The sequence below is a fragment of the Panulirus ornatus genome, chromosome 45 (genome assembly GCF_036320965.1).
Source record: "Panulirus ornatus isolate Po-2019 chromosome 45, ASM3632096v1, whole genome shotgun sequence".
Taxonomy (NCBI): Eukaryota; Metazoa; Arthropoda; class Malacostraca; order Decapoda; family Palinuridae; genus Panulirus; species Panulirus ornatus.
Window position 1 is genome coordinate 9,700,858 of NC_092268.1, and position 24,909 is coordinate 9,725,766.

Genomic DNA, 24,909 nt, shown 5'->3' on the forward strand with positions numbered 1-24,909 from the left:
GCAAGCATTCTGCCAATCCTCAGGCACCTCACCAGGAGACATACATACATTAAATAACCTTACCAACCAGTTAACAATTCAGTCACCCCCTTTTTTAATAAATTCTACTGCAATACAATCCAAATCCGCTGCCTTGCTGGCTTTCATCTTCCGCAAAGCCTTTACTACCTCTTCTCTGTTTGCCAAATAATTTTCCCTAACCCTCTCACTTTGCACACCACCTTGACCAAAACACCCTATATCTGCCACTCTATCATCAAACACATTCAAGAAACCTTCAAAATACTCACTCCATCTCCTTCTCACATCACCACTACTTGGTATCACCTCCCCATTAGCCCCCTTCACTGAAGTTCCCATTTGTTCCCTTGTCTTATGCACTTTATTTATCTCCTTCCAAAACATCTTTTTGAATATATCTTTAAATATATCAGAAAGGTACTAAACAAATATATGAGTCCAACAAAGAAGATGGAGAGACTCTAATGTAAGGCTGGATGAAATGACAAATGTATAAGGAGTAGGTAAATATGTTAAGTCTCATGGCTTAAATGCCTCTTGGCAAATTCAAGATAGACAACTTTGCAATGCATATGGCTGGGGAGAATAACAGTTTTGTCACACAAGTAACATATGTGGCAATTGTTATACGCTAGCCTTACTTTATGGCAAATTCATGTTTAGGTACTTTTTAGGTAGAAAGCTTCTCCCTCTCAGAAGGACAATGATGAAACAATAACTCATGAATTGGATAATAAAAAGGAATATAGGCACTATTCCAAAGGGAAATGCAACTTTGATGGTGAGTGTAGAAATGATAATTCTCTGCTGTGTAAAGATATGTACCACTTTGGACATTTTGATGCTGGGGGATGTCAGAAAGAGCAAGACCGAGGTTTCAGGCATCCAGAACATAGACATATGCTTTTAGTACACAGAAATATCATAAACATCACTGTGGTGACAGATGTAGATTTCTACAGTTACTAGGAATAAAAGCAAAAACAGATTAATGAAAGTATGTTGATAAAGTGATACTAGATGGAGACATACAAACACAGAATGAAGCAGGTCTCACAACAAAAGGGACCCAATCCGTAGTACAATGAGGTACCTAGGGCACAATGCAAGATATTGATGTAGTTAGGTATAGGCAAGTATGTCTCCTTCTCTTGGAGAAACAGGCATGAAGTAAGATTGAGGATCTTTTATGTTCCCTTATTATCCATCTATTTTAGTCTGAAATTTTTTTTTATGTTATAAAGATTTAGACATTCTATTGCCTCTCAGTACAGCTGAAAGTATGATGTTTACCTTATACTGGTTTTCAGGTCCTTCAGTTATCGAGATAATTAACTCTTTGCTGGAGCACATCAGATCATCAGTTGTTGGAGGAGGAAGCGGTAAGGAAGGATCGGGTGAGAACATCTACCAAGAGACGTTGATCCATGCTCTGGGAGAATATGCCAACCATCTGCCTGATTATCAGAAAATTGACTCAATGGTGTTCATTCTCAATAAGGTAAGTCAAAATGACTTTGATGTATGTGAGGATAATACTTTAATTTTTTGTGGACGAGAAGAATGATTATATCATGAAAGTGTTAATGAGAGAGATGTAGAATAAGACATTGAACCCAATGGAACTAAACTAGAAAGGTGCTTTTGCCATTGATAGGATTTGATTTATTATTTAAGAAAGGTATATTAAGTTCGGTTACAAACAAGTGAAAGGCTTTTAATTATATGAGAGATAGACTAAGGTGTAAACATTAGATGGAAGAACTAAAATTGGAGAGTTTATGAAAGTATAAGTATTTAGACAACATTTAGAAAGATATTTGGATCTGAGGATAGAATGGAATAGTTTTTCCTTAGGGTAGTTCCTTATCCACATGGCAGGGAAAACCAGTCTGTGGATGTCCCAAATTAGCTTTGAACATGTACAACCCACTAGACTTGTCAAACAGTTGGTTAAGGTTAAGATGTTTTAGCCTTTACAGTTGTGTGCACAATCTGTCTTCCCTTGCACATGACTTATGGCACCTGTTTCATTATTATCTTATCCTAAACTTACTACATATCAAACAAGAAGAGGAAAAATTTTCCGAAGTTAAAGGTACTGATGCCATTTTACTTCGAACAGCCATTTTCGTCTGTGTAATTTCTCTTTTTGATTAGGATGGCGGTCCAATATATCTCATATGGCAAAGTGACTAAAACCACCCAGCTTATATATACTATTTCCAATAAATGTTTTTCTGGATCCAGCTTTAGTTTACATCCATGTTATAAAGTTTCCCCGTCCTTGAAAAGCTCCAGTTTGTTACAGAAGTACACAGGAAGGCCAGCCCTTTAATGGCACATGGAAGATGGGTAAAAGAAATAAGAAAAACAAAGTATGGAATGTGATAGTATAAATGGTTGGGGTGGAAAGCTTGTTTTAAAAAAAATGGTAGGTCATAGTTGTTCAGAAAGACATGAGAAAATTAAATATTTCCAAAGTTTAGTTTAGGGGAAAACCAGATATCACAACAGCCCACCCAGGCCTTACTGAGTATGTATTGTGTTGCATAGCTGATGGCAGAGGCATTTAATTAGTTACTTTAGATTGCTAAAAGAGAAGTAACACAAGTAGAAAAGTTAAAGGGAACTAACACCAAATATAGGGAAACTGGGTTACGTTTTGAGGTCACATCAGAAGAATTAGCGTGTCATATTTTATTTGTTTCATCAGAAGTATATAGTGCTGGAAGAGTACACCCTACAAGAACAAATCAGTCCTTTATTTACTGCTACTTTATCTTTTCTGAACAGTTCCTTCTGTGATATGAAGGACAGATTTATTTAAGGGTTACTGTTCTCCCATGTAGGGTAACTCGATTTCCTTTTTCTTTATTTATTTATTCATTATATTTTGTCGCTGTCTCCCATGTTAGCGAGGTAGCGCAAGGAAACAGACGAAAGAATGGCCCAACCCACCCACGTACACATGTATATACATACATGTCCACACGCACATATACATAACTATACATCTCAGCGTATACATCTATATACACAGACACATACATATATACACATGTACATAATTCATACTTGCTGCCCTTATTCATTTCCGTCACCACCCCAGCACACATGAAATGACAACCCCCTCCCCCGTATGTGTGCAAGGTAGCACTAGGAAAAGATAGCAAAGGCCACATTCGTTTACACTCAGTCTCTCACTGTCATGTATAATGCACCGAAACCACAGCTCCCTTTCCACATCCAGGCCCCACAGAACTTTCCATGGTTTACCCCAGACGCTTCACATGCCCTGGTTCAATCCATTGACAGTACGTCGACCCCGGTATACCACATTGTTCCAATTCACTCTATTCATTGCACGCCTTTCACCCTCCTGCATGTTCAGGCCCTGATCACTCAAAATCTTTTTCACTCCATCTTTCCACCTCCAATTTGGTCTCCCACTTCTCCTCGTTCCCTCCACCTCTGACACATATATCCTCTTTGTCAATCTTTCCTCACTCATTCTCTCCATGTGACCAAACCATTTCAAAACACCCTCTTCTGCTTTCTCAACCACATTCTTTTTATTACCACACATCTCTCTTACCCTTTCACTACTTACTCGCTCAAACCACCTCACACCACATATTGTCCTCAAACATCTCATTTCCAGCACATCCACCCTCCTCTGCACGACTCTATATATAGCCCACGCCTCACAACCATATAACATTGGTGGAACCACTATTCCTTCAAACATACCCATTTTTGCTTTCCAAGATAATTTTCTCGACTTCCACACATTCTTCAACACTCCCAGAACTTTCTCCCCCTCCCCCACACTATGACTCACTTCTGCTTCCATGGTTCCATCCACTGCCAAATCCACTCCCAGATATCTAAAACACTTTACTTCCTCCAGTTTTTCTTCATTCAAACGTACCTCCCAATTGGCTTGTCCCTCAACCCTACTCTACCTAATAACCTTACTCTTATTCACATTTACTCTCAGCTTTCTTCTTTCACACACTTTACCAAACTCAGTCACTAGTTTCTGCAGTTTCTCACATGAATCAGCCACCAGCTCTCTCTCATCAGTGAACAACAACTGACCTGCTTCCCAAGCTCTCTCATCCACAACAGACAGCATCCTTGCCCCTCTCTCCAAAACTCTTGCATTCACCTCCCTAACAACCCCATCCATAAACAAATTAAACAACCATGGAGACATCACATACGCTTGCAGCAAACCGACATTCACTGAGAACCAATCACTTTCCTCTCTTCCTACTCGTACACGTGCCTTACATCCTTGATAAAAACTTTTCACTGCTTCTAACAACTTATCTTCCACTCCATATATTCTTAATACCTTCCACAGAGCATCTCTATCAACTCTATCATATGCCTTCTCCAGATCCATAAATGCTACATACAAATCCATTTGCTTTTCTAAGTATTTCTCACATACATTCTTCAAATGTATGGGTTTTCAGAAAAGAAGAGAGAATGTTGGGGGGAAGAGGGTGGTGAGAGTAAGTGAGCTTGGGAAGGAGACTTGTGTGAGGAAGTACCAGGAGAGACTGAGTACAGAATGGAAAAAGGTGAGAACAAAGGAGGTAAGGGGAGTGGGGGAGAAATGGGATGTATTTAAGGAAGCAGTGATGGCTTGCGCAAAACATGCTTGTGGCATGAGAAGCATGGGAGATGGGTTGATTAGAAAGGGTAGTGAGTAGTGGGATGAAGAAGTAAGATTATTAGTGAAAGAGAAGAAAGAGGCATTTGGATGATTTTCGCCAGGAAAAATGCAAATGAGTGGGAGATGTATAAAAGAGACAGGAGGTCAAGTGAAAGGTGCAAGAGGTGAAAAAGAGGGCAAATGAGAGTTTGGGTGAGAGAGTATCATTATATTTTAGGGAGAATAAAAAGATGTTCTGGAAGGAGGTAGATAAAGTGCGTAAGACAAGGGAGCAAATGGGAACTTCAGTGAAGGGGGCTAATGGGGAGGTGATAACAAATAGTGGTGATGTGAGAAGGAGAAGGAGTGAGTATTTTGAAGGTTCGTTGAATGTGTTTGATGATAGAGTGGCAGATATAGGGTGTTTTGGTCGAGTTGGTGTGCAAAGTGAGAGGGTTAGGGAAAATGATTTGGTAAACAGAGAAGAGGTGGTAAAAGCTTTGTGGAAGATGAAAGCCGGCAAGGCAGCAGGTTTGGATGCTATTGCAGTGGAATTTATTAAGAAAGGGGGTGACTGTATTGTTGACTGGTTGGTAAGGTTATTTAATGTATGTATGATTCATGGTGAGGTGCCTGAGGATTGGCGGAATGCGTGCATAGTGCCATTGTACAAAGGCAAAGGGGATAAGAGTGAGTGCTCAAATTACAGAGGTATAAGTTTGTTGAGTATTCCTGGTAAATTATATGGGAGTGTATTGATTGAGAGGGTGAAGGCATGTACAGACCATCAGATTGGGGAAGAGCAGTGTGGTTTCAGAAGTGGTAGAGGATGTGTGGTCAGGTGTTTGCTTTGAAGAATGTATGTGAGAAATACTTAGAAAAGCAAATGGTTTTGTATGTAGCATTTATGGATCTGGAGAAGGCACATGATAGAGTCGAAAGAGATGCTCTGTGGAAGGTACTAAGAATATATGGTGTAGGAGGCAAGTTGTTAGAAGCAGTGAAAAGTTTTTATCGAGGATGTAAGGCATGTGTACGTGTAGGAAGAGAGGAAAGTGATTGGTTCTCAGTGAATGTAGGTTTGCGGCAGGGGGGTGTGATGTCTCCATGGTTGTTTAATTTGTTTATGGATGGGGTTGTTAGGGAGGTGAATGCAAAAGTTTTGGAAAGAGGGGCAAGTATGCAGTCTGTTGTGAATGAGAGAGCTTGGGAAGTGAGTCAATTGTTGTTCGCTGATGATACAGCGCTGGTGGCTGATTCGTGCGAGAAACTGCAGAAGCTGGTGACTGAGTTTGGTAAAGTGTGTGAAAGAAGAAAGTTAAATGTGAATAAGAGCAAGGTTATTAGGTACAGTAGGGTTTAGGGTCAAGTCAACTGGGAGGTAAGTTTGAATGGAGAAAAACTGGAGGAAGTAAAGTGTTTTAGATATCTGGGAGTGGATCCGGCAGCGGATGGAACCATGGAAGCGGAAGTGAATCATAGGGTGGGGGAGGGGGCAAAAATCCTGGGAGTGTTGAAGAATGTGTGGAAGTCGAGAACATTATCTCGGAAAGCAAAAATGGCTATGTTTGAAGGAATAGTGGTTCCAACAATGTTGTATGGTTGCGAGGCGTGGGCTATGGATAGAGTAGTGCGCAGGAGGGTGGATGTACTGGAAATGATATGTTTGAGGACAATATGTGGTGTGAGGTGGTTTGATCGAGTAAGTAATGTAAGGGTAAGAGAGATGTGTGGAAATAAGAAGAGTGTGGTTGAGAGAGCAGAAGAGGGTGTTTTGAAATGGTTTGGGCACATGGAGAGAATGAGTGAGGAAAGATTGACCAAAAGGATATATGTGTCGGAGGTGGAGGGAACGAGAAGTGGGAGACCAAATTGAAGGTGGAAAGATGGAGTGAAAAAGATTTCGAGTGACTGGGGCCTGAACATGCATGAGGGTGAAAGGCGTGCAAGGAATAGAGTGAATTGGATTGGTGTGGTTTACCGGGGTCGATGTGCAGTCAGTGGAGTGAATCAGGGCGTGTGAAGCATCTGGGGTAAGCCATGGAAAGTTCTGTGGGGCTTGGATGTGGAAAGAGAGCTGTGGTTTCGGGCATTATTACATGATTGCTAGAGACTGAGTGTGAACGAACGGGGCCTTTGTTGTCTTTTCCTAGTGCTACCTTGCACACATGAGGGGGGAGGGGGATGTTATTCCATGTGTGGCGAGGTGGCGATGGGAATGAATGAAGGCAGACAGTGTGAATTGTGTGCATGTGTATATATGTGTATGTCTGTGTGTATATATATATGTGTACATTGAGATGTATGGGTATGTATATTTGCGTGTGGGGACGTGTGTGTATATACGTGTGTATGGGGGTGGGTTGGGCCATTTCTTTCGTCTGTTTCCTTGCACTACCTCGCAAATGCGGGAGACAGCGACAAAGCAAAATAATATAACTCTTCAAAGCAAACACCTGATCCACACATCCTCTACCACTTCTGAAACCACGCTGCTCTTCCCCAGTCTGATGCTCTGTACGTGCCTTCACCATCTCAATCAGTACTCTCCCGTATAATTTCCCTGGAATACTCAACAAACTTTTACCTCTGTAATTTGAGCACTCACCTTTATCCCCTTTGCCTTTGTACAATGGCACTATGCAAGCATTCCGCCAATCCTCAGGCACCTCACCATGAGTCATACATACATTAAATAACCTTACCAACCAGTCAACAACACAGTCGCTTTTTCTTACTCAACAGAATTAAGTGTAAAACAGTCTTGAGTCACCAGCTTCATAGTTTAACCTCCAGTCTTGATCCATTTTCTGTACATTTTGCCGTTTGTTCTCTCCTTCATTGGGCAGCACTGGTGTCTGCATCTAAGACATAGCTGCTTGTCTTCACCTATCATGAATAGGCCATATTGGACTTAGCAGGGCAGTGCCTTGAAAATTATCACGTGGCCATTGGCAACTGGAAGTTAGATACATATGATGTATTTTTCTTTTCCTTGCCATCTCACTGTCATATCTTTTCTAAAAACTACAACCTTTCCCTTTTTGAAAACTGCTCTTCACATTTTCTCAAAAATTCACTGCCCATTATTTTATGTTTACTCCATTTCTTTTGTCATTATGATTTATTTTGCTGGAGTCTGCTCATATCAACAAACCAGTGTCAGTGCATACATAGCACTCCTCTCCTTTCAAAAGGATGTGTTCTCTTCATTATTTTGGTATTTCGTAAGTATTTTTGTTGTTCATTTCGTAAGTATTTTTGTTGTTCCAATCATGAGTGAGAAATTCTTTGCAGGTTCCTGGGAGTGACAGGGTGGATGATGGAGGTTCACCAAGACCAGAGGCAGAGGTCAAACTTCAGCATCTGCTTCTTAAGTCCTTACTTAAGGTTTGTAGCACTACCTCGTGTTCTGCAACTACCTACCAAAGCATGCTTATGGCGTCATGATTCATTAAAAGTTATTTTTTTTCTTATATATAAAAGAAGTATGAGGAAGACATAGCTTCTTTTTAGCATGATTATTTTCTGCTTTTACTTCACTTTAGTCTCTTACTCTAGGTTGGTACCAAATATACAACTGAGCAATACTCCAAAACATTTGCTCAGTCATTCTTGGTTCGCCTGATGCGGCTGTCTGTGTCAAGTGACCCAGAAGTTCGACTCACTGTACAGCAGATCCTACACACACTCATTGACCGACACCAAAATATGGAGAAGCTCATTAAACCCACGTAAGTCATTCTGGAATAACTGCACAGGTGATTTAGCAAGGTAAAATGCAAAGATTTATGTGGAAGTCCAGATTGAAGAGCCCCTTGGTAAGCAGGAAGTGACTAGATGATTATGTGAGATGCTCTGTGTAGGTGATACTTGTATTACCACAGTTATCACTCAAGATAGGTGAATAGCACAGTATGAGTAATACTGACCTTTTCACCACATTTGTTTTACAGGTTGGAGGTGACAAGACTTGGTCTTACACTAGGAAAGCCCGTTCGGCAAGATGTGAACTTCTGGAAGAAATCTGGCAATGAGATCCTGTTGTCTATCCAAGAGAACTGCGAGTTTGCCAATAACACACTTACAAATATAGAGGCTCTTTATGTTACCCTCATGCTCCTTTTGACAGAGATCCGTTGTGATGATGTCATTGTTGACATTCTTAGGGTTCTCTTCCATGTGCAGGTGGGTTTGACCCCCCCCCCCTCTCTCTCTCTCTCTCTCTCTCTCTCTCTCTCTCTCTCTCTCTCTCTCTCTCTCTCTCTCTCTCTCTCTCTATTCTTAATTTGTATTGAGTATTTATGTATAACTCTGGAATACCGAATCCCACAATAAAGTTCTTCCTTATTTGCATTTGAAGAATGCGTGGAAAGAGAGAACATTATCTCAGAGAGCAAAAATGGGTTTGTTTGAAGGAATAGTAGTTCCAACAATATTATATGGTTGCGAGGCATGGGCTATAGATAGGGTTGTACGGAGGAGGATGGATGCATTGGAAATGAAGTATTTAAGGACAGTGTGTGAGGTGGTTTGATTGAGTAAGTAATGAAAGGGTAAGAGAGATGTGTGTTGATAGAAAGAGTGTGGTTGAGAGAGCAGAAGAGGGTGTGTTGAAATGGTTTGGACATATGGGAAAATGAGTGAGGAAAGGTTGACAAAGAGGATATATATGTCAGAGGTGGAGGGAACACAAAGTGGGAAGCCAGATTGGAGGTGGAAGGATGGAGTGAAAAAGATTTTGAATGATCAGGGCCTGAACATACATGAGGGTGAAAGGTGTGCAAGGAATAGAGTGAATTGGAACAATGTGGTGTACCAGGGTTGATATGCTGTTAATGAATTGAACCAGGTCATGTGAAACGTCTGGGATAGACCATGGAAAGGTTTACGGGGCCTGGAAGTGGATAGGGAGCTGTGGTTTCAGTGCATTGCACATGCATATATGATATCAGGTGCATGTATATGGGAAGAGAGTTAATAATGATCGATTTTTTGGTTGAAATCGAAAGCTGAGGAAAACTTTTTTTTTTGAAATAGAACATTTTATGATGACATTGTGTTTATATCATTATTCCCAGATAAGATGCTAAGTGTTAGATTGATTTGATTTATTAAGATAAATTATTTAGGTTATATCAAAGGTTGATGTTATATGGGCTCCATGGTATGCTTGTTCTGCAGGGCTTGGCACAGGAAGGAGCCGTCAGTGCAGTGGCAGCAATACAGCTACACACGCTAGTGGCCTCAGTCATGGTGGTTATCTCTCATCTTGTGCCCACCCTTAAGGACCATGTTTCTGCTGTCATCAAGCAGAGGTTAGTTCCCTGTCTTCACTCTTCATTTTATGTTTCTTTCTTTAGCTTTTTATGCATAGGCACAAGAGCTAGGGAATGGATGTGTGCAAATGAAGCAGTTGTTGTAGTTCTTAATGTTACTTCAATAAGGCATGAAAGGCAATGAGACATGGATGAAATAGATACCTTGTTTTTTCCAGACCTTGATGTCATTGCCTACCATAGATATTAGAAAAAGGAGCCAAGTGAGGATTTTTCCTCAAAGTGTGACTTGCCTGTTACAGGTACCACTACACTAAAGTGAGACGAGATAAACAGGTATCCTTATTTTTTTCTCTTAAAAACACTTTTATTCACGGCATTGCTCTACATAACTCTGATGCCAAGTCATAGGAAATATATTTGCAATTTTTTATTTTGTCCATGTTGTGCATGATAGTAATGTACTGCACTAAACTCAGACAAAAAGAGATAATGTCAATTTCAGTATGAAATTCATGCATTCTCATGATGTGCCTTAGTCAGCCAGTTGTTTACTTCAGTAAACTCGTGCATACACCAGTTAAGCAAGAAATATATTAGGATTTTGATTTTTTTTTTTATTTCTTTGGAAATTTGAGTAAATGGATTTCAGATAACCATGAATCCAATAGATACATAGAATCAACTTCACCTGGTTGTGGAATCAAGCCCTCTTATCTTATGTTTAGAGTTTACTGTGATGCTCCAGTCGTAATTATATATTGTTACATCTCTTTTAAATGTCAGTAAACACATTTAGTAACTACGTTGTTCCTAAAAGTAGAGAAAAAAGGAATATCTATTTATCTATCTATCTATCTGTCTGTACCTCTGATGCCCATTCTCTTTGGGAACTCCCGTAAGGGGGTGGCCGCAGCAATGGAGTCTCCTTAACTGTTGAACTTCAGTGCCCTTTCTTAGCCTTACCCATAACAGGCCTCTGGCAGAGGGCAACTCTAGCGCAGCATTTCCAGAGGCTCCTAGCTAATGTTCCAACCAAATATTTCTACCTAATGTGTCTACTTAATGTAGAAAGAATACTGACCATATGTTTTGTTCATTTTGTGGAGGGTGACTAAGAGCAGTGGGAGCTGGGGACTAAATTTCCTCCTCTCCCGTATTATTACTCTCTTGAATTAGGAACAGAGGAAGGAGTTAAGTTAGGACTTCTCCTCAAAGGCGCACTCATCTGTTCCTAATGTTACCTCTTTAAGGTGGGAAAGACAAGTAAGAGAAAAAAAATGGGAGATTGCTTTTGCATCTAAGAATCACAAAAATTTGTTAGAAAGTGATTATGTTGTTTGTAATCAGAATAATTTCTGACACAATTTAACTCTCTTTTGCAGGTCAGACAGAGCCCCACACCTTCTGCCGGAATTGCTGTCTCACTATGACTCAAGCTTGACACACAGCAACTTACCTGAGGAACTTCTGTTTGATAATGCCAAAGTTTTGGATCTTCTCACTGGCACCAAGTAATTTTGCTTTCATTTCATTAAATTGTTGGTATAGAAAGTGACTGCAGCTGTAAAATGATACATGATCTTCAAATTTTCTTTGATAAAGTAGCATGACATATATTGGATGAACTGGGTGATGTCATTTCCAGCAGTTTAGCATCAGAATTTTTACATGTTCTTGAACATTTCACAGGGGTTGTTATGGATTTTCATCTTAAGCATTATAATTTGTGATGTACTTGACTTCCAGCATTATTGTAAACTGATGGAAAAAACATTATGTGTTGTTTATGGAATTTTATGTATTTATGAATTAATGTTATATGTTTCTTTTTTATCTGTAAAGGCTATCAACATTATCTTATTTAATGAGAATCACTCATAAGAGCTTTACATTTCAGCTTGGATGAGAAACGTCTCAATGCTAGCGTAGCAAGCATTATGAGGCGCCACTCTACAACTCAACATAATACTTCTGCTATGGATATCAACTCTATTAGTGTAGAGGTGGACAGTGCTTGCTCCTCCCCAGGACTTCCCAGGGTTAGTGTGAAATAATTTGTATTTCACTTTCTTTATCAGATCATGTAACTTCAATTTTTTTAATTTTCATGAAGCAGTGAATTTAAATTACATGAATTTCTGTCATTTTCTGTGTATGTATGCTTGATGAGGGCATCATCTTTAACCTTAGCTGTTAATTTACTTGACTTGTTTGAGGTTTGAAGAGTCATTTAAAGAGACTGTATTGTTGCCCATTGACGAGAGTATAGTCTGGACGAGTAACTTCTTAATTCCAAGAAGTCCATCCTTTTCTAGCTACTGAGCAGAGCATGGCCTTGGAGCTGCTGCAACCCATGGAATTGTATGTGATGATATTAGTAATGATGATTATGATAATTCTTGCGGGGCAGGTTGGCATCAGAAATGGATTACAGTGAGCATGTGTATGTATGTGTTTATATATATGTATATGTATATGTATATGAAAGTTGTTGGAGAGAGATGGTGATTATTGGTGCATATGCACCTGGGCATGAGAAGAAAGATCATGAGAGGCAAGTGTTTTGGGAGCAGCTGAATGAGTGTGTTAGTGGTTTTGATGCACAAGACCGGGTTATAGTGATGGGTGATTTGAATGCAAAGGTGAGTAATGTGGCATTTGAGGGAATAATTGGTATACATGGAGTGTTCAGTGTTGTAAATGGAAATGGTGAAGAGCTTGTAGATTTATGTGCAGAAAAAGGACTGATGATTGGGAATACCTGGTTTAAAAAGCGAGATATACATAAGTATACGTATGTAAGTAGGAGATATGGCCAGATGGCATTATTGGTTTACGTGTTAATTGATAGATGCACGAAAGAGAGACTTTTGGATGTTAATGTGCTGAGAGGTGCAACTGGAGGGATGTCTGATCATTATCTTGTGGAGGCGAAGGTGAAGATTTGTAGGGGTTTTCAGAAAAAAAGAGAGAATGTTGGGGTGAAGAGGGTGGTGAGAGTAAGTGAGCTTGGGAAGGAGACTTGTGTGAGGAAGTACCAGGAGAGACTGAGTACAGAATGGAAAAAGGTAAGAACAAAGGAGGTAAGGGGAGTGGGGGAGGAATGGGATGTATTTAGGGAAGCAGTGATGGCTTGCGCAAAAGATGCTTGTGGCATGAGAAGCGTGGGAGGTGGGTTGATTAGAAAGGGTAGTGAGTAGTGGGATGAAGTAAGATTATTAGTGAAAGAGAAGAGAGAGGCACATGGACGATTTTTGCAGGGAAAAAATGCAAATGAGTGGGAGATGTATAAAAGAAAGAGACAGGAGGTCAAGAGAAAGGTGCAAGAGGTGAAAAAGAGGGCAAATGAGAGTTGGGGTGAAAGAGTATCATTAAATTTTAGGGAGAATAAAAAGATGTTCTGGAAGGAGGTAAATAAAGTGCATAAGACAAGGGAGCAAATGGGAACTTCAGTGAAGGGGGCTAATGGGGAGGTGAAAACAAGTAGTGGTGATGTGAGAAGGAGATGGAGTGAGTATTTTGAAGGTTTGTTGAATGTGTTTGATGATAGAGTGGCAGATATTGGGTGCTTTGGTTGAGGTGGTGTGCAAAGTGAGTGGGTTTGGGAAAATGATTTGGTACACAGAGAAGAGGTAGTAAAAGCTTTGCCAAAGATGAAAGCTGGCAAGGCAGCAGGTTTGGATTGTATTGCAGTGGAATTTATTAAAAAAGGGGGTGACTGTATTGTTGACTGGTTGGTAAGGTTATTTAATGTATGTATGATTCATGGTGAGGTGCCTGAGGATTGGCGGAATGCTTGCATAGTGCCATTGTACAAAGGCAAAGGGGATAAGAGTGAGTGCTCAAATTACAGAGGTGTAAGTTTGTTGAGTATTCCTGGTAAATTGTATGAGAGGGTATTGATTGAGAGGGTGAAGGCATGTACAGAGCATCAAACTGGGGAAGAGCAGTGTGGTTTCAGAAGGGGTAGAGGATGTGTGGATCAGGTGTTTGCTTTGAAGAATGTATGTGAGAAATACTTAGAAAAGCAAATGGATTTGTATGTGGCATTTATGGATCTGGAGAAAGCATATGGTAGAGTTGATAGAGATGCTCTATGGAAGGTACTAAGAATATATGGTGTGGGAGGCAAGTTGTTAGAAGCAGTGAAAAGTTTTTATCAAGGATGTAAGGCATGTGTACGTGTAGGAAGAGAGGAAAGTGATTGGTTCCCAGTGAATGTAGGTTTGCGGCAGGGGTGCGTGGTGTCTCCATGGTTGTTTGATTTGTTTATGGATGGGGTTGTTAGGGAGGTGAAAGCAAGAGTTTTGGAAAGAGGGGCAAGTATGAAGTCTGTTGGGGATGAGAGAGCTTGGGAAGTAAGTCAGTTGTTGTTTGCTGATGATACAGCGCTGGTGGCTGATTCATGTGAGAAACTGCAGAAGCTGGTGACTGAGTTTAGTAAAGTGTGTGAAAGAAGAAAGTTAAGAGTAAATGTGAATAAGAGCAAGGTTATTAGGTACAGTAGGGTTGAGGGTCAAGTCAACTGGGAGGTAAGTTTGAATGGAGAAAAACTGGAGGAAGTAAAGTGTTTTAGATATCTGGGAGTGGATCTGGCAGCGGATGGAACCATGGAAGCAGAAGTGAATCATAGGGTGGGGGAGGATTTGAAAATCCTGGGAGCCTTGAAGAATGTGTGGAAGTCGAGAACATTATCTCGGAAAGCAAAAATAGGCATGTTTGAAGGAATAGTGGTTCCAACAATGTTGTATGGTTGCGAGGCGTGGGCTATGGATAGAGTTGTGCGCAGGAGGGTGGATGTGCTGGAAATGAGATGTTTGAGGGCAATATGTGGTGTGAGATGGTTTGATCGAGTAAGTAATGTAAGGGTAAGAGAGATGTGTGGAAATAAAAGGAGCGTGGTTGAGAGAGCAGAAGAGGGTGTTTTGAAATGGTTTGGGCACATGGAGAGAATGAGTGAGGAAAGATTGACCAAGAGGATATATGCGTCGGAGGTGGAGGGAACGAGAAGTGGGAGACCAAATTGGAGGTGGAAAGATGGAGTGAAAAAGATTTTGAGTGATCGGGGCCTGAACATGCAGGAGGGTGAAAGGCGGGCAAGGAATAGAGTGAATTGGATCGATGTGGTATACCGGGGTTGACGTGCTGTCAATGGATTGAATCAGGGCATGTGAAGCGTCTGGGGTAAACCATGGAAAGTTCTGTGGGGCCTGGATGTGGAAAGAGAGCTGTGGTTTCGGGCATTATTGCATGACAGCTAGAGATTGAGTGTGAACGAATGGGGCCTTTGTTGTCTTTTCCTAGCACTACCTCGCATACATGAGGGGGGAGGGGGATGTTATTCCATGTGTGGCGTGGTGGCGATGGGAATGAATAAGAGCAGACAGTGTGAATTGTGTGCATGTGTATATATGTATGTGTCTGTGTGTGTATATATATGTGTACATTGAGATGTATGGGTATGTATATTTGCATGTGTGGACGTGTATGTATATATACATGTGTATAGGGGTGGGTTGGGCCATTTCTTTCGTCTGTTTCCTTGCGCTACCTTGCAAACACGGGAGACAGTGACAAAGCAAAATAAATAGATAAATAAATAAATGTGCATATATGTATATATGTATGTGATGGGTGCGTCTTTCTGTTTTCTGGCGCTACCTCTCCAATGCAGTAAACAGCATCAAGTATGAAAGAAAAGTATCATATTTATTTATATTTCATTATACTTTGTCGCTGTCTCCCGCGGTTAGCGAGGTAGTGCAAGGAAACAGACAAAAGAATGGCCCAACCCACCCACATACACATGTATATACATACACGTCCACACACGCACATTTACATGCCTATACATCTCAACGTACACATATATATACACACTCAGACATATACATATATACACATGTACATAATTCATACTTGCTGCCCTTATTCATTCCCATTGCCACCCCTGCCACACGTGAAATGACAGCCACCTCCCCCTGCATGTGTGCAAGGTAGCGCTAGGAAAAGACAACAAGCACCACATTCGTTCACACTCAGTCTCTAGCTGTCATGTATAATGCACTGAAATCACAGCTCCCTTTCCACATCCAGGCCCCACAAAACTTTTCATGGCTTACCCCAGATGCTTCACATGCCCTAGTTCAATCCATTGACAGTACGTAGACCCGGTATACCACATCGTTCCAATTAACTCTATTCCTTGCACGCCTTTCACCCTCCTGCATGTTCAGGCCCCGATCACTCAAAATCTTTTTCACTCCATCTTTCCACCTCCAATTTGGTCTCCCACTTCTCCTCGTTCCCTCCACCTCTGACACATATATCCTCTTTGTCAATCTTTCCTCACTCATTCTCTCCACGTGACCAAACCATTTCAAAACACCCTCTTCTGCTCTTTCAACCACACTCTTTTTATTACCACACATCTCTTACCCTTTCATTACTTACTCGATCAAACCACCTCACACCACATATTGTCCTCAACCATCTCATTTCCAGCACATCCACCCTCCTCTGCACAATTCTATCTGTAGCCCACACCTTACAATCACATAACATTCTTGGAACCACTATTCCTTAAAGCATACCCATTTTTGCTTTCCAAGATAAAGTTCTCGACTTCCACACATTTTTCAACGCTCCGAGAACTTTTGCCCCCTCCCCCACCCTATGATTCACTTCCGCTTCCATGGTTCCATCCACTGCCAGATCCACTCCCAGATATCTAAAACACTTCACTTCCTCCAGTTTTTCTCCATTCAAAATTAACTCCCAATTGACTTGTCCCTCAAACCTACTGTACCTAATAACCTTGCTCTTATTCACATTTAATCTCAGCTTTCTTCTTTCACACACTTTACCAAACTCAGTCACCAGCTTCTGCAGTTTCTCACCTGAATCAGCCACCAGCGCTGTATCGTCAGCGAACAACAACTGACTCACTTCTCAAGCTCTCTCATCCACAACAGACTGCATACTTGTCCCTCTTTCCAAAACTCTTGCATTCACCTCCCTAACAACCCCATCCATAAACAAATTAAACAACCATGGAGACATCACACACCCCTGCCACAAACCAACATTCACTGAGAAAAGTAAGAAAAGAAAAGTAATGATAATAAACTAAAGGCAGTGGTACTTCTCATTTAAGTTTGTAAGTTGTCAGCATGGTCCTGTTGCATGTTCACTCTCACATAATCAGTAACTTAAAAGATCAGTGTCGTAACATTAGACTTAATAGAGATATCCAACTAGTTCTCTCTTTTTACTGAAGTTCCTCCTCTTATTTCTATGATTCTCTGTGAGGTTAGTCAACAAGTCTCATCTCAAAAGGATTAAGCTTTGTGGACCTTAGGAACAAGTGGTATACCACACATTTCCGTCTGTTAATAATCTGTAGATATGCTGCCATTTCAAGTGTGGCTGGATGGCAGCGGGAATGGATAAAGACAGCAAGTATGAATATGTACTTGTGTATATATGTATATGTCTGCACATGTATATGTATGTATAGGTGTGCGAGAGAGAGAGGCTTTTGGATGTTAATGTGCTGAGAGGTGCAACTGGAGGGAAGCCTGATCATTATCTTGTGGAGGCGAAGGTGAAGATTTGTAGAGGTTTTCAGAAAAGAAGAGAGAATGTTGGGGTGAAGAGAGCGGTGAGAGTAAGTGAGCTTGGGAAGGAGACTTTTGTGAGGGAGTACCAGGAGAGACTGAGTACAGAATGGAAAAAGGTGAGAACAAAGGACATAAGGGGAATGGGGGAGGAATGGGATGTATTTAGGGAAGCAGTGATGGTTTATGCAAAAGATGCTTGTGCCATGAAAAGTGTGGGAGGTGGGCAGATTAGAAAGGGTAGTGAGTGGTGGGATGAAGAAGTAAGATTATTAGTGAAAGAGAAGAGAGAGGCATTTGGACGATATTTGCAGGGAAATAATGCAAATGACTGGGAGATGCATAAAAGATAGAGGCAGGAGGTCCAGAGAGAGGTGCAAGAGGTGAAAAAGAGGGCAAATGAGAGTTGGGGTGAGAGAGTATCATTAAATTTTAGGGAGAATAAAAAGATGTTTTGGAAGGAGGTAAATAAAGTGCATAAGACAAGGGAACAAATGGGAACTTCAGTGAAGGGGACTAATGGGGAGGTGATAACAAGTAGTGGTGATGTGAGAAGGAGGAGTGAGTATTTCGTAAGTTTGTTGAATGTGTTTGATGATAAAGTGGCAGATATAGGGTAGTTTTGGTCGAGGTGGTGTGCAAAGTGAGAGGGTTAGGGAGAATGATTTGGTAAACAGAGAAGAGGTAGTAAAAGCTTTGCAGAAGATGAAAGCTGGCAAGGCAGCAGGTTTGGATGGTATTGCAGTGGAATTTGTTAAAAACGGGAGGTGAATATTGTTGACTGGTTGGTTAATTTATTTAATGTATGTATGACTCATGGTGAAGTGCCTGAGGATTGGTGGAATGCTTGAATAGTGCCATTGTACAAAGGCAAAGGGAATGAAAGTGAGTGCTCAAATTACAGAGGTATAAGTTTGTTGAGTATTCCTGGTAAATTATATGGGAGGGTATTGATTGAGAGGGTGAAGGCATGTACAGAGCATCAGATTGGGGAAGAGCAGTGTGGTTTCAGAAGTGGTAGAGAATGTGTGGATCAGGTGTTTGTTTTGAAGAATGTATGTGAGAAACACTTAGAAAAGCAAATGGGTTTGTTTGAAGGAATAGTAGTTCCAACAATATTATATGGTTGCGAGGCATGGGCTATAGATAGGTTGTACGGAGGAGGATGGATGCATTGGAAATGAAGTATTTAAGGACAGTGTGTGAGGTGGTTTGATTGAGTAAGTAATGAAAGGGTAGAGAGATGTTGTTGATAGAAAGAGTGTGGTTGAGAGAGCAGAAGAGGGTGTGTTGAAATGGTTTGGACATATGGAGAAATGAGTGAGGAAAGTTGACAAAGAGGATATATATGTCGAGGTGGAGGGAACACAAAGTGGGAAGCCAAATTGGAGGTGGAAGGATGGAGTGAAAAAGATTTTGAATGATCAGGGCCTGAACATACATGAGGGTGAAAGGTGTGCAAGGAATAGAGTGAATTGGAACAATGTGGTGTACCAGGGTTGATATGCTGTTAATGAATTGAACCAGGTCATGTGAAACGTCTGGGATAGACCATGGAAAGGTTTACGGGGCCTGGAAGTGGATAGGGAGCTGTGGTTTCAGTGCATTGCACATGCATATATGATATCAGGTGCATGTATATGGGAAGAGAGTTAATAATGATCGATTTTTTGGTTGAAATCGAAAGCTGAGGAAAACTTTTTTTTTTGAAATAGAACATTTTATGATGACATTGTGTTTATATCATTATTCCCAGATAAGATGCTAAGTGTTAGATTGATTTGATTTATTAAGATAAATTATTTAGGTTATATCAAAGGTTGATGTTATATGGGCTCCATGGTATGCTTGTTCTGCAGGGCTTGGCACAGGAAGGAGCCGTCAGTGCAGTGGCAGCAATACAGCTACACACGCTAGTGGCCTCAGTCATGGTGGTTATCTCTCATCTTGTGCCCACCCTTAAGGACCATGTTTCTGCTGTCATCAAGCAGAGGTTAGTTCCCTGTCTTCACTCTTCATTTTATGTTTCTTTCTTTAGCTTTTTATGCATAGGCACAAGAGCTAGGGAATGGATGTGTGCAAATGAAGCAGTTGTTGTAGTTCTTAATGTTACTTCAATAAGGCATGAAAGGCAATGAGACATGGATGAAATAGATACCTTGTTTTTTCCAGACCTTGATGTCATTGCCTACCATAGATATTAGAAAAAGGAGCCAAGTGAGGATTTTTCCTCAAAGTGTGACTTGCCTGTTACAGGTACCACTACACTAAAGTGAGACGAGATAAACAGGTATCCTTATTTTTTTCTCTTAAAAACACTTTTATTCACGGCATTGCTCTACATAACTCTGATGCCAAGTCATAGGAAATATATTTGCAATTTTTTATTTTGTCCATGTTGTGCATGATAGTAATGTACTGCACTAAACTCAGACAAAAAGAGATAATGTCAATTTCAGTATGAAATTCATGCATTCTCATGATGTGCCTTAGTCAGCCAGTTGTTTACTTCAGTAAACTCGTGCATACACCAGTTAAGCAAGAAATATATTAGGATTTTGATTTTTTTTTTTTATTTCTTTGGAAATTTGAGTAAATGGATTTCAGATAACCATGAATCCAATAGATACATAGAATCAACTTCACCTGGTTGTGGAATCAAGCCCTCTTATCTTATGTTTAGAGTTTACTGTGATGCTCCAGTCGTAATTATATATTGTTACATCTCTTTTAAATGTCAGTAAACACATTTAGTAACTACGTTGTTCCTAAAAGTAGAGAAAAAAGGAATATCTATTTATCTATCTATCTATCTGTCTGTACCTCTGATGCCCATTCTCTTTGGGAACTCCCGTAAGGGGGTGGCCGCAGCAATGGAGTCTCCTTAACTGTTGAACTTCAGTGCCCTTTCTTAGCCTTACCCATAACAGGCCTCTGGCAGAGGGCAACTCTAGCGCAGCATTTCCAGAGGCTCCTAGCTAATGTTCCAACCAAATATTTCTACCTAATGTGTCTACTTAATGTAGAAAGAATACTGACCATATGTTTTGTTCATTTTGTGGAGGGTGACTAAGAGCAGTGGGAGCTGGGGACTAAATTTCCTCCCTCCCGTATTATTACTCTCTTGAATTAGGAACAGAGGAAGGAGTTAAGTTAGGACTTCTCCTCAAAGGCGCACTCATCTGTTCCTAATGTTACCTCTTTAAGGTGGGAAAGACAAGTAAGAGAAAAAAAATGGGAGATTGCTTTTGCATCTAAGAATCACAAAAATTTGTTAGAAAGTGATTATGTTGTTTGTAATCAGAATAATTTCTGACACAATTTAACTCTCTTTTGCAGGTCAGACAGAGCCCCACACCTTCTGCCGGAATTGCTGTCTCACTATGACTCAAGCTTGACACACAGCAACTTACCTGAGGAACTTCTGTTTGATAATGCCAAAGTTTTGGATCTTCTCACTGGCACCAAGTAATTTTGCTTTCATTTCATTAAATTGTTGGTATAGAAAGTGACTGCAGCTGTAAAATGATACATGATCTTCAAATTTTCTTTGATAAAGTAGCATGACATATATTGGATGAACTGGGTGATGTCATTTCCAGCAGTTTAGCATCAGAATTTTTACATGTTCTTGAACATTTCACAGGGGTTGTTATGGATTTTCATCTTAAGCATTATAATTTGTGATGTACTTGACTTCCAGCATTATTGTAAACTGATGGAAAAAACATTATGTGTTGTTTATGGAATTTTATGTATTTATGAATTAATGTTATATGTTTCTTTTTTATCTGTAAAGGCTATCAACATTATCTTATTTAATGAGAATCACTCATAAGAGCTTTACATTTCAGCTTGGATGAGAAACGTCTCAATGCTAGCGTAGCAAGCATTATGAGGCGCCACTCTACAACTCAACATAATACTTCTGCTATGGATATCAACTCTATTAGTGTAGAGGTGGACAGTGCTTGCTCCTCCCCAGGACTTCCCAGGGTTAGTGTGAAATAATTTGTATTTCACTTTCTTTATCAGATCATGTAACTTCAATTTTTTTAATTTTCATGAAGCAGTGAATTTAAATTACATGAATTTCTGTCATTTTCTGTGTATGTATGCTTGATGAGGGCATCATCTTTAACCTTAGCTGTTAATTTACTTGACTTGTTTGAGGTTTGAAGAGTCATTTAAAGAGACTGTATTGTTGCCCATTGACGAGAGTATAGTCTGGACGAGTAACTTCTTAATTCCAAGAAGTCCATCCTTTTCTAGCTACTGAGCAGAGCATGGCCTTGGAGCTGCTGCAACCCATGGAATTGTATGTGATGATATTAGTAATGATGATTATGATAATTCTTGCGGGGCAGGTTGGCATCAGAAATGGATTACAGTGAGCATGTGTATGTATGTGTTTATATATATGTATATGTATATGTATATGAAAGTTGTTGGAGAGAGATGGTGATTATTGGTGCATATGCACCTGGGCATGAGAAGAAAGATCATGAGAGGCAAGTGTTTTGGGAGCAGCTGAATGAGTGTGTTAGTGGTTTTGATGCACAAGACCGGGTTATAGTGATGGGTGATTTGAATGCAAAGGTGAGTAATGTGGCATTTGAGGGAATAATTGGTATACATGGAGTGTTCAGTGTTGTAAATGGAAATGGTGAAGAGCTTGTAGATTTATGTGCAGAAAAAGGACTGATGATTGGGAATACCTGGTTTAAAAAGCGAGACATACATAAGTATACGTATGTAAGTAGGAGATATGGCCAGATGGCATTATTGGTTTACGTGTTAATTGATAGACGCACGAAAGAGAGACTTTTGGATGTTATTGTGCTGAGAGGTGCAACTGGAGGGATGTCTGATCATTATCTTGTGGAGGCGAAGGTGAAGATTTGTAGGGGTTTTCAGAAAAAAAGAGAGAATGTTGGGGTGAAGAGGGTGGTGAGAGTAAGTGAGCTTGGGAAGGAGACTTGTGTGAGGAAGTACCAGGAGAGACTGAGTACAGAATGGAAAAAGGTAAGAACAAAGGAGGTAAGGGGAGTGGGGGAGGAATGGGATGTATTTAGGGAAGCAGTGATGGCTTGCGCAAAAGATGCTTGTGGCATGAGAAGCGTGGGAGGTGGGTTGATTAGAAAGGGTAGTGAGTAGTGGGATGAAGAAGTAAGATTATTAGTGAAAGAGAAGAGAGAGGCACATGGACGATTTTTGCAGGGAAAAAATGCAAATGAGTGGGAGATGTATAAAAGAAAGAGACAGGAGGTCAAGAGAAAGGTGCAAGAGGTGAAAAAGAGGGCAAATGAGAGTTGGGGTGAAAGAGTATCATTAAATTTTAGGGAGAATAAAAAGATGTTCTGGAAGGAGGTAAATAAAGTGCATAAGACAAGGGAGCAAATGGGAACTTCAGTGAAGGGGGCTAATGGGGAGGTGAAAACAAGTAGTGGTGATGTGAGAAGGAGATGGAGTGAGTATTTTGAAGGTTTGTTGAATGTGTTTGATGATAGAGTGGCAGATATAGGGTGCTTTGGTTGAGGTGGTGTGCAAAGTGAGTGGGTTTGGGAAAATGATTTGGTACACAGAGAAGAGGTAGTAAAAGCTTTGCCAAAGATGAAAGCTGGCAAGGCAGCAGGTTTGGATTGTATTGCAGTGGAATTTATTAAAAAAGGGGGTGACTGTATTGTTGACTGGTTGGTAAGGTTATTTAATGTATGTATGATTCATGGTGAGGTGCCTGAGGATTGGCGGAATGCTTGCATAGTGCCATTGTACAAAGGCAAAGGGGATAAGAGTGAGTGCTCAAATTACAGAGGTGTAAGTTTGTTGAGTATTCCTGGTAAATTGTATGAGAGGGTATTGATTGAGAGGGTGAAGGCATGTACAGAGCATCAAACTGGGGAAGAGCAGTGTGGTTTCAGAAGGGGTAGAGGATGTGTGGATCAGGTGTTTGCTTTGAAGAATGTATGTGAGAAATACTTAGAAAAGCAAATGGATTTGTATGTGGCATTTATGGATCTGGAGAAAGCATATGGTAGAGTTGATAGAGATGCTCTATGGAAGGTACTAAGAATATATGGTGTGGGAGGCAAGTTGTTAGAAGCAGTGAAAAGTTTTTATCAAGGATGTAAGGCATGTGTACGTGTAGGAAGAGAGGAAAGTGATTGGTTCCCAGTGAATGTAGGTTTGCGGCAGGGGTGCGTGGTATGGTTGTTTGATTTGTTTATGGATGGGGTTGTTAGGGAGGTGAAAGCAAGAGTTTTGGAAAGAGGGGCAAGTATGAAGTCTGTTGGGGATGAGAGAGCTTGGGAAGTAAGTCAGTTGTTGTTTGCTGATGATACAGCGCTGGTGGCTGATTCATGTGAGAAACTGCAGAAGCTGGTGACTGAGTTTGGTAAAGTGTGTGAAAGAAGAAAGTTAAGAGTAAATGTGAATAAGAGCAAGGTTATTAGGTACAGTAGGGTTGAGGGTCAAGTCAACTGGGAGGTAAGTTTGAATGGAGAAAAACTGGAGGAAGTAAAGTGTTTTAGATATCTGGGAGTGGATCTGGCAGCGGATGGAACCATGGAAGCAGAAGTGAATCATAGGGTGGGGGAGGATTTGAAAATCCTGGGAGCCTTGAAGAATGTGTGGAAGTCGAGAACATTATCTCGGAAAGCAAAAATAGGCATGTTTGAAGGAATAGTGGTTCCAACAATGTTGTATGGTTGCGAGGCGTGGGCTATGGATAGAGTTGTGCGCAGGAGGGTGGATGTGCTGGAAATGAGATGTTTGAGGGCAATATGTGGTGTGAGATGGTTTGATCGAGTAAGTAATGTAAGGGTAAGAGAGATGTGTGGAAATAAAAGGAGCGTGGTTGAGAGAGCAGAAGAGGGTGTTTTGAAATAGTTTGGGCACATGGAGAGAATGAGTGAGGAAAGATTGACCAAGAGGATATATGCGTCGGAGGTGGAGGGAACGAGAAGTGGGAGACCAAATTGGAGGTGGAAAGATGGAGTGAAAAAGATTTTGAGTGATCGGGGCCTGAACATGCAGGAGGGTGAAAGGCGGGCAAGGAATAGAGTGAATTGGATCGATGTGGTATACCGGGGTTGACGTGCTGTCAATGGATTGAATCAGGGCATGTGAAGCGTCTGGGGTAAACCATGGAAAGTTCTGTGGGGCCTGGATGTGGAAAGAGAGCTGTGGTTTCGGGCATTATTGCATGACAGCTAGAGATTGAGTGTGAACGAATGGGGCCTTTGTTGTCTTTTCCTAGCACTACCTCGCACACATGAGGGGGGAGGGGGATGTTATTCCATGTGTGGCGTGGTGGCGA

The 24,909-nt window shown here is 40.8% G+C and overlaps 1 protein-coding gene across 4 annotated transcripts in view; it reads left to right on the plus strand.

Annotated features, from left to right (window-relative positions):
• The window catches only part of stmA (Protein EFR3 homolog stmA), a 106,213-nt gene that overhangs the window by 67,699 nt on the left and 13,605 nt on the right, over positions 1-24,909 (plus strand). For 3 of the 4 annotated variants that reach the window (XM_071688234.1, XM_071688235.1, XM_071688236.1), the window contains 7 exons: positions 1,332-1,522; positions 7,988-8,080; positions 8,252-8,424; positions 8,647-8,878; positions 9,875-10,008; positions 11,355-11,483; positions 11,870-12,041. In XM_071688234.1, the coding sequence (XP_071544335.1) occupies positions 1,332-1,522; positions 7,988-8,080; positions 8,252-8,424; positions 8,647-8,878; positions 9,875-10,008; positions 11,355-11,483; positions 11,870-12,026 (1,109 nt within the window). In that variant the 3' untranslated portion in view covers positions 12,027-12,041. Of the gene's footprint in view, positions 1-1,331; positions 1,523-7,987; positions 8,081-8,251; positions 8,425-8,646; positions 8,879-9,874; positions 10,009-11,354; positions 11,484-11,869; positions 12,042-24,909 lie in introns of those variants that run through there. The other variant, XM_071688237.1, reaches the window with a different exon arrangement.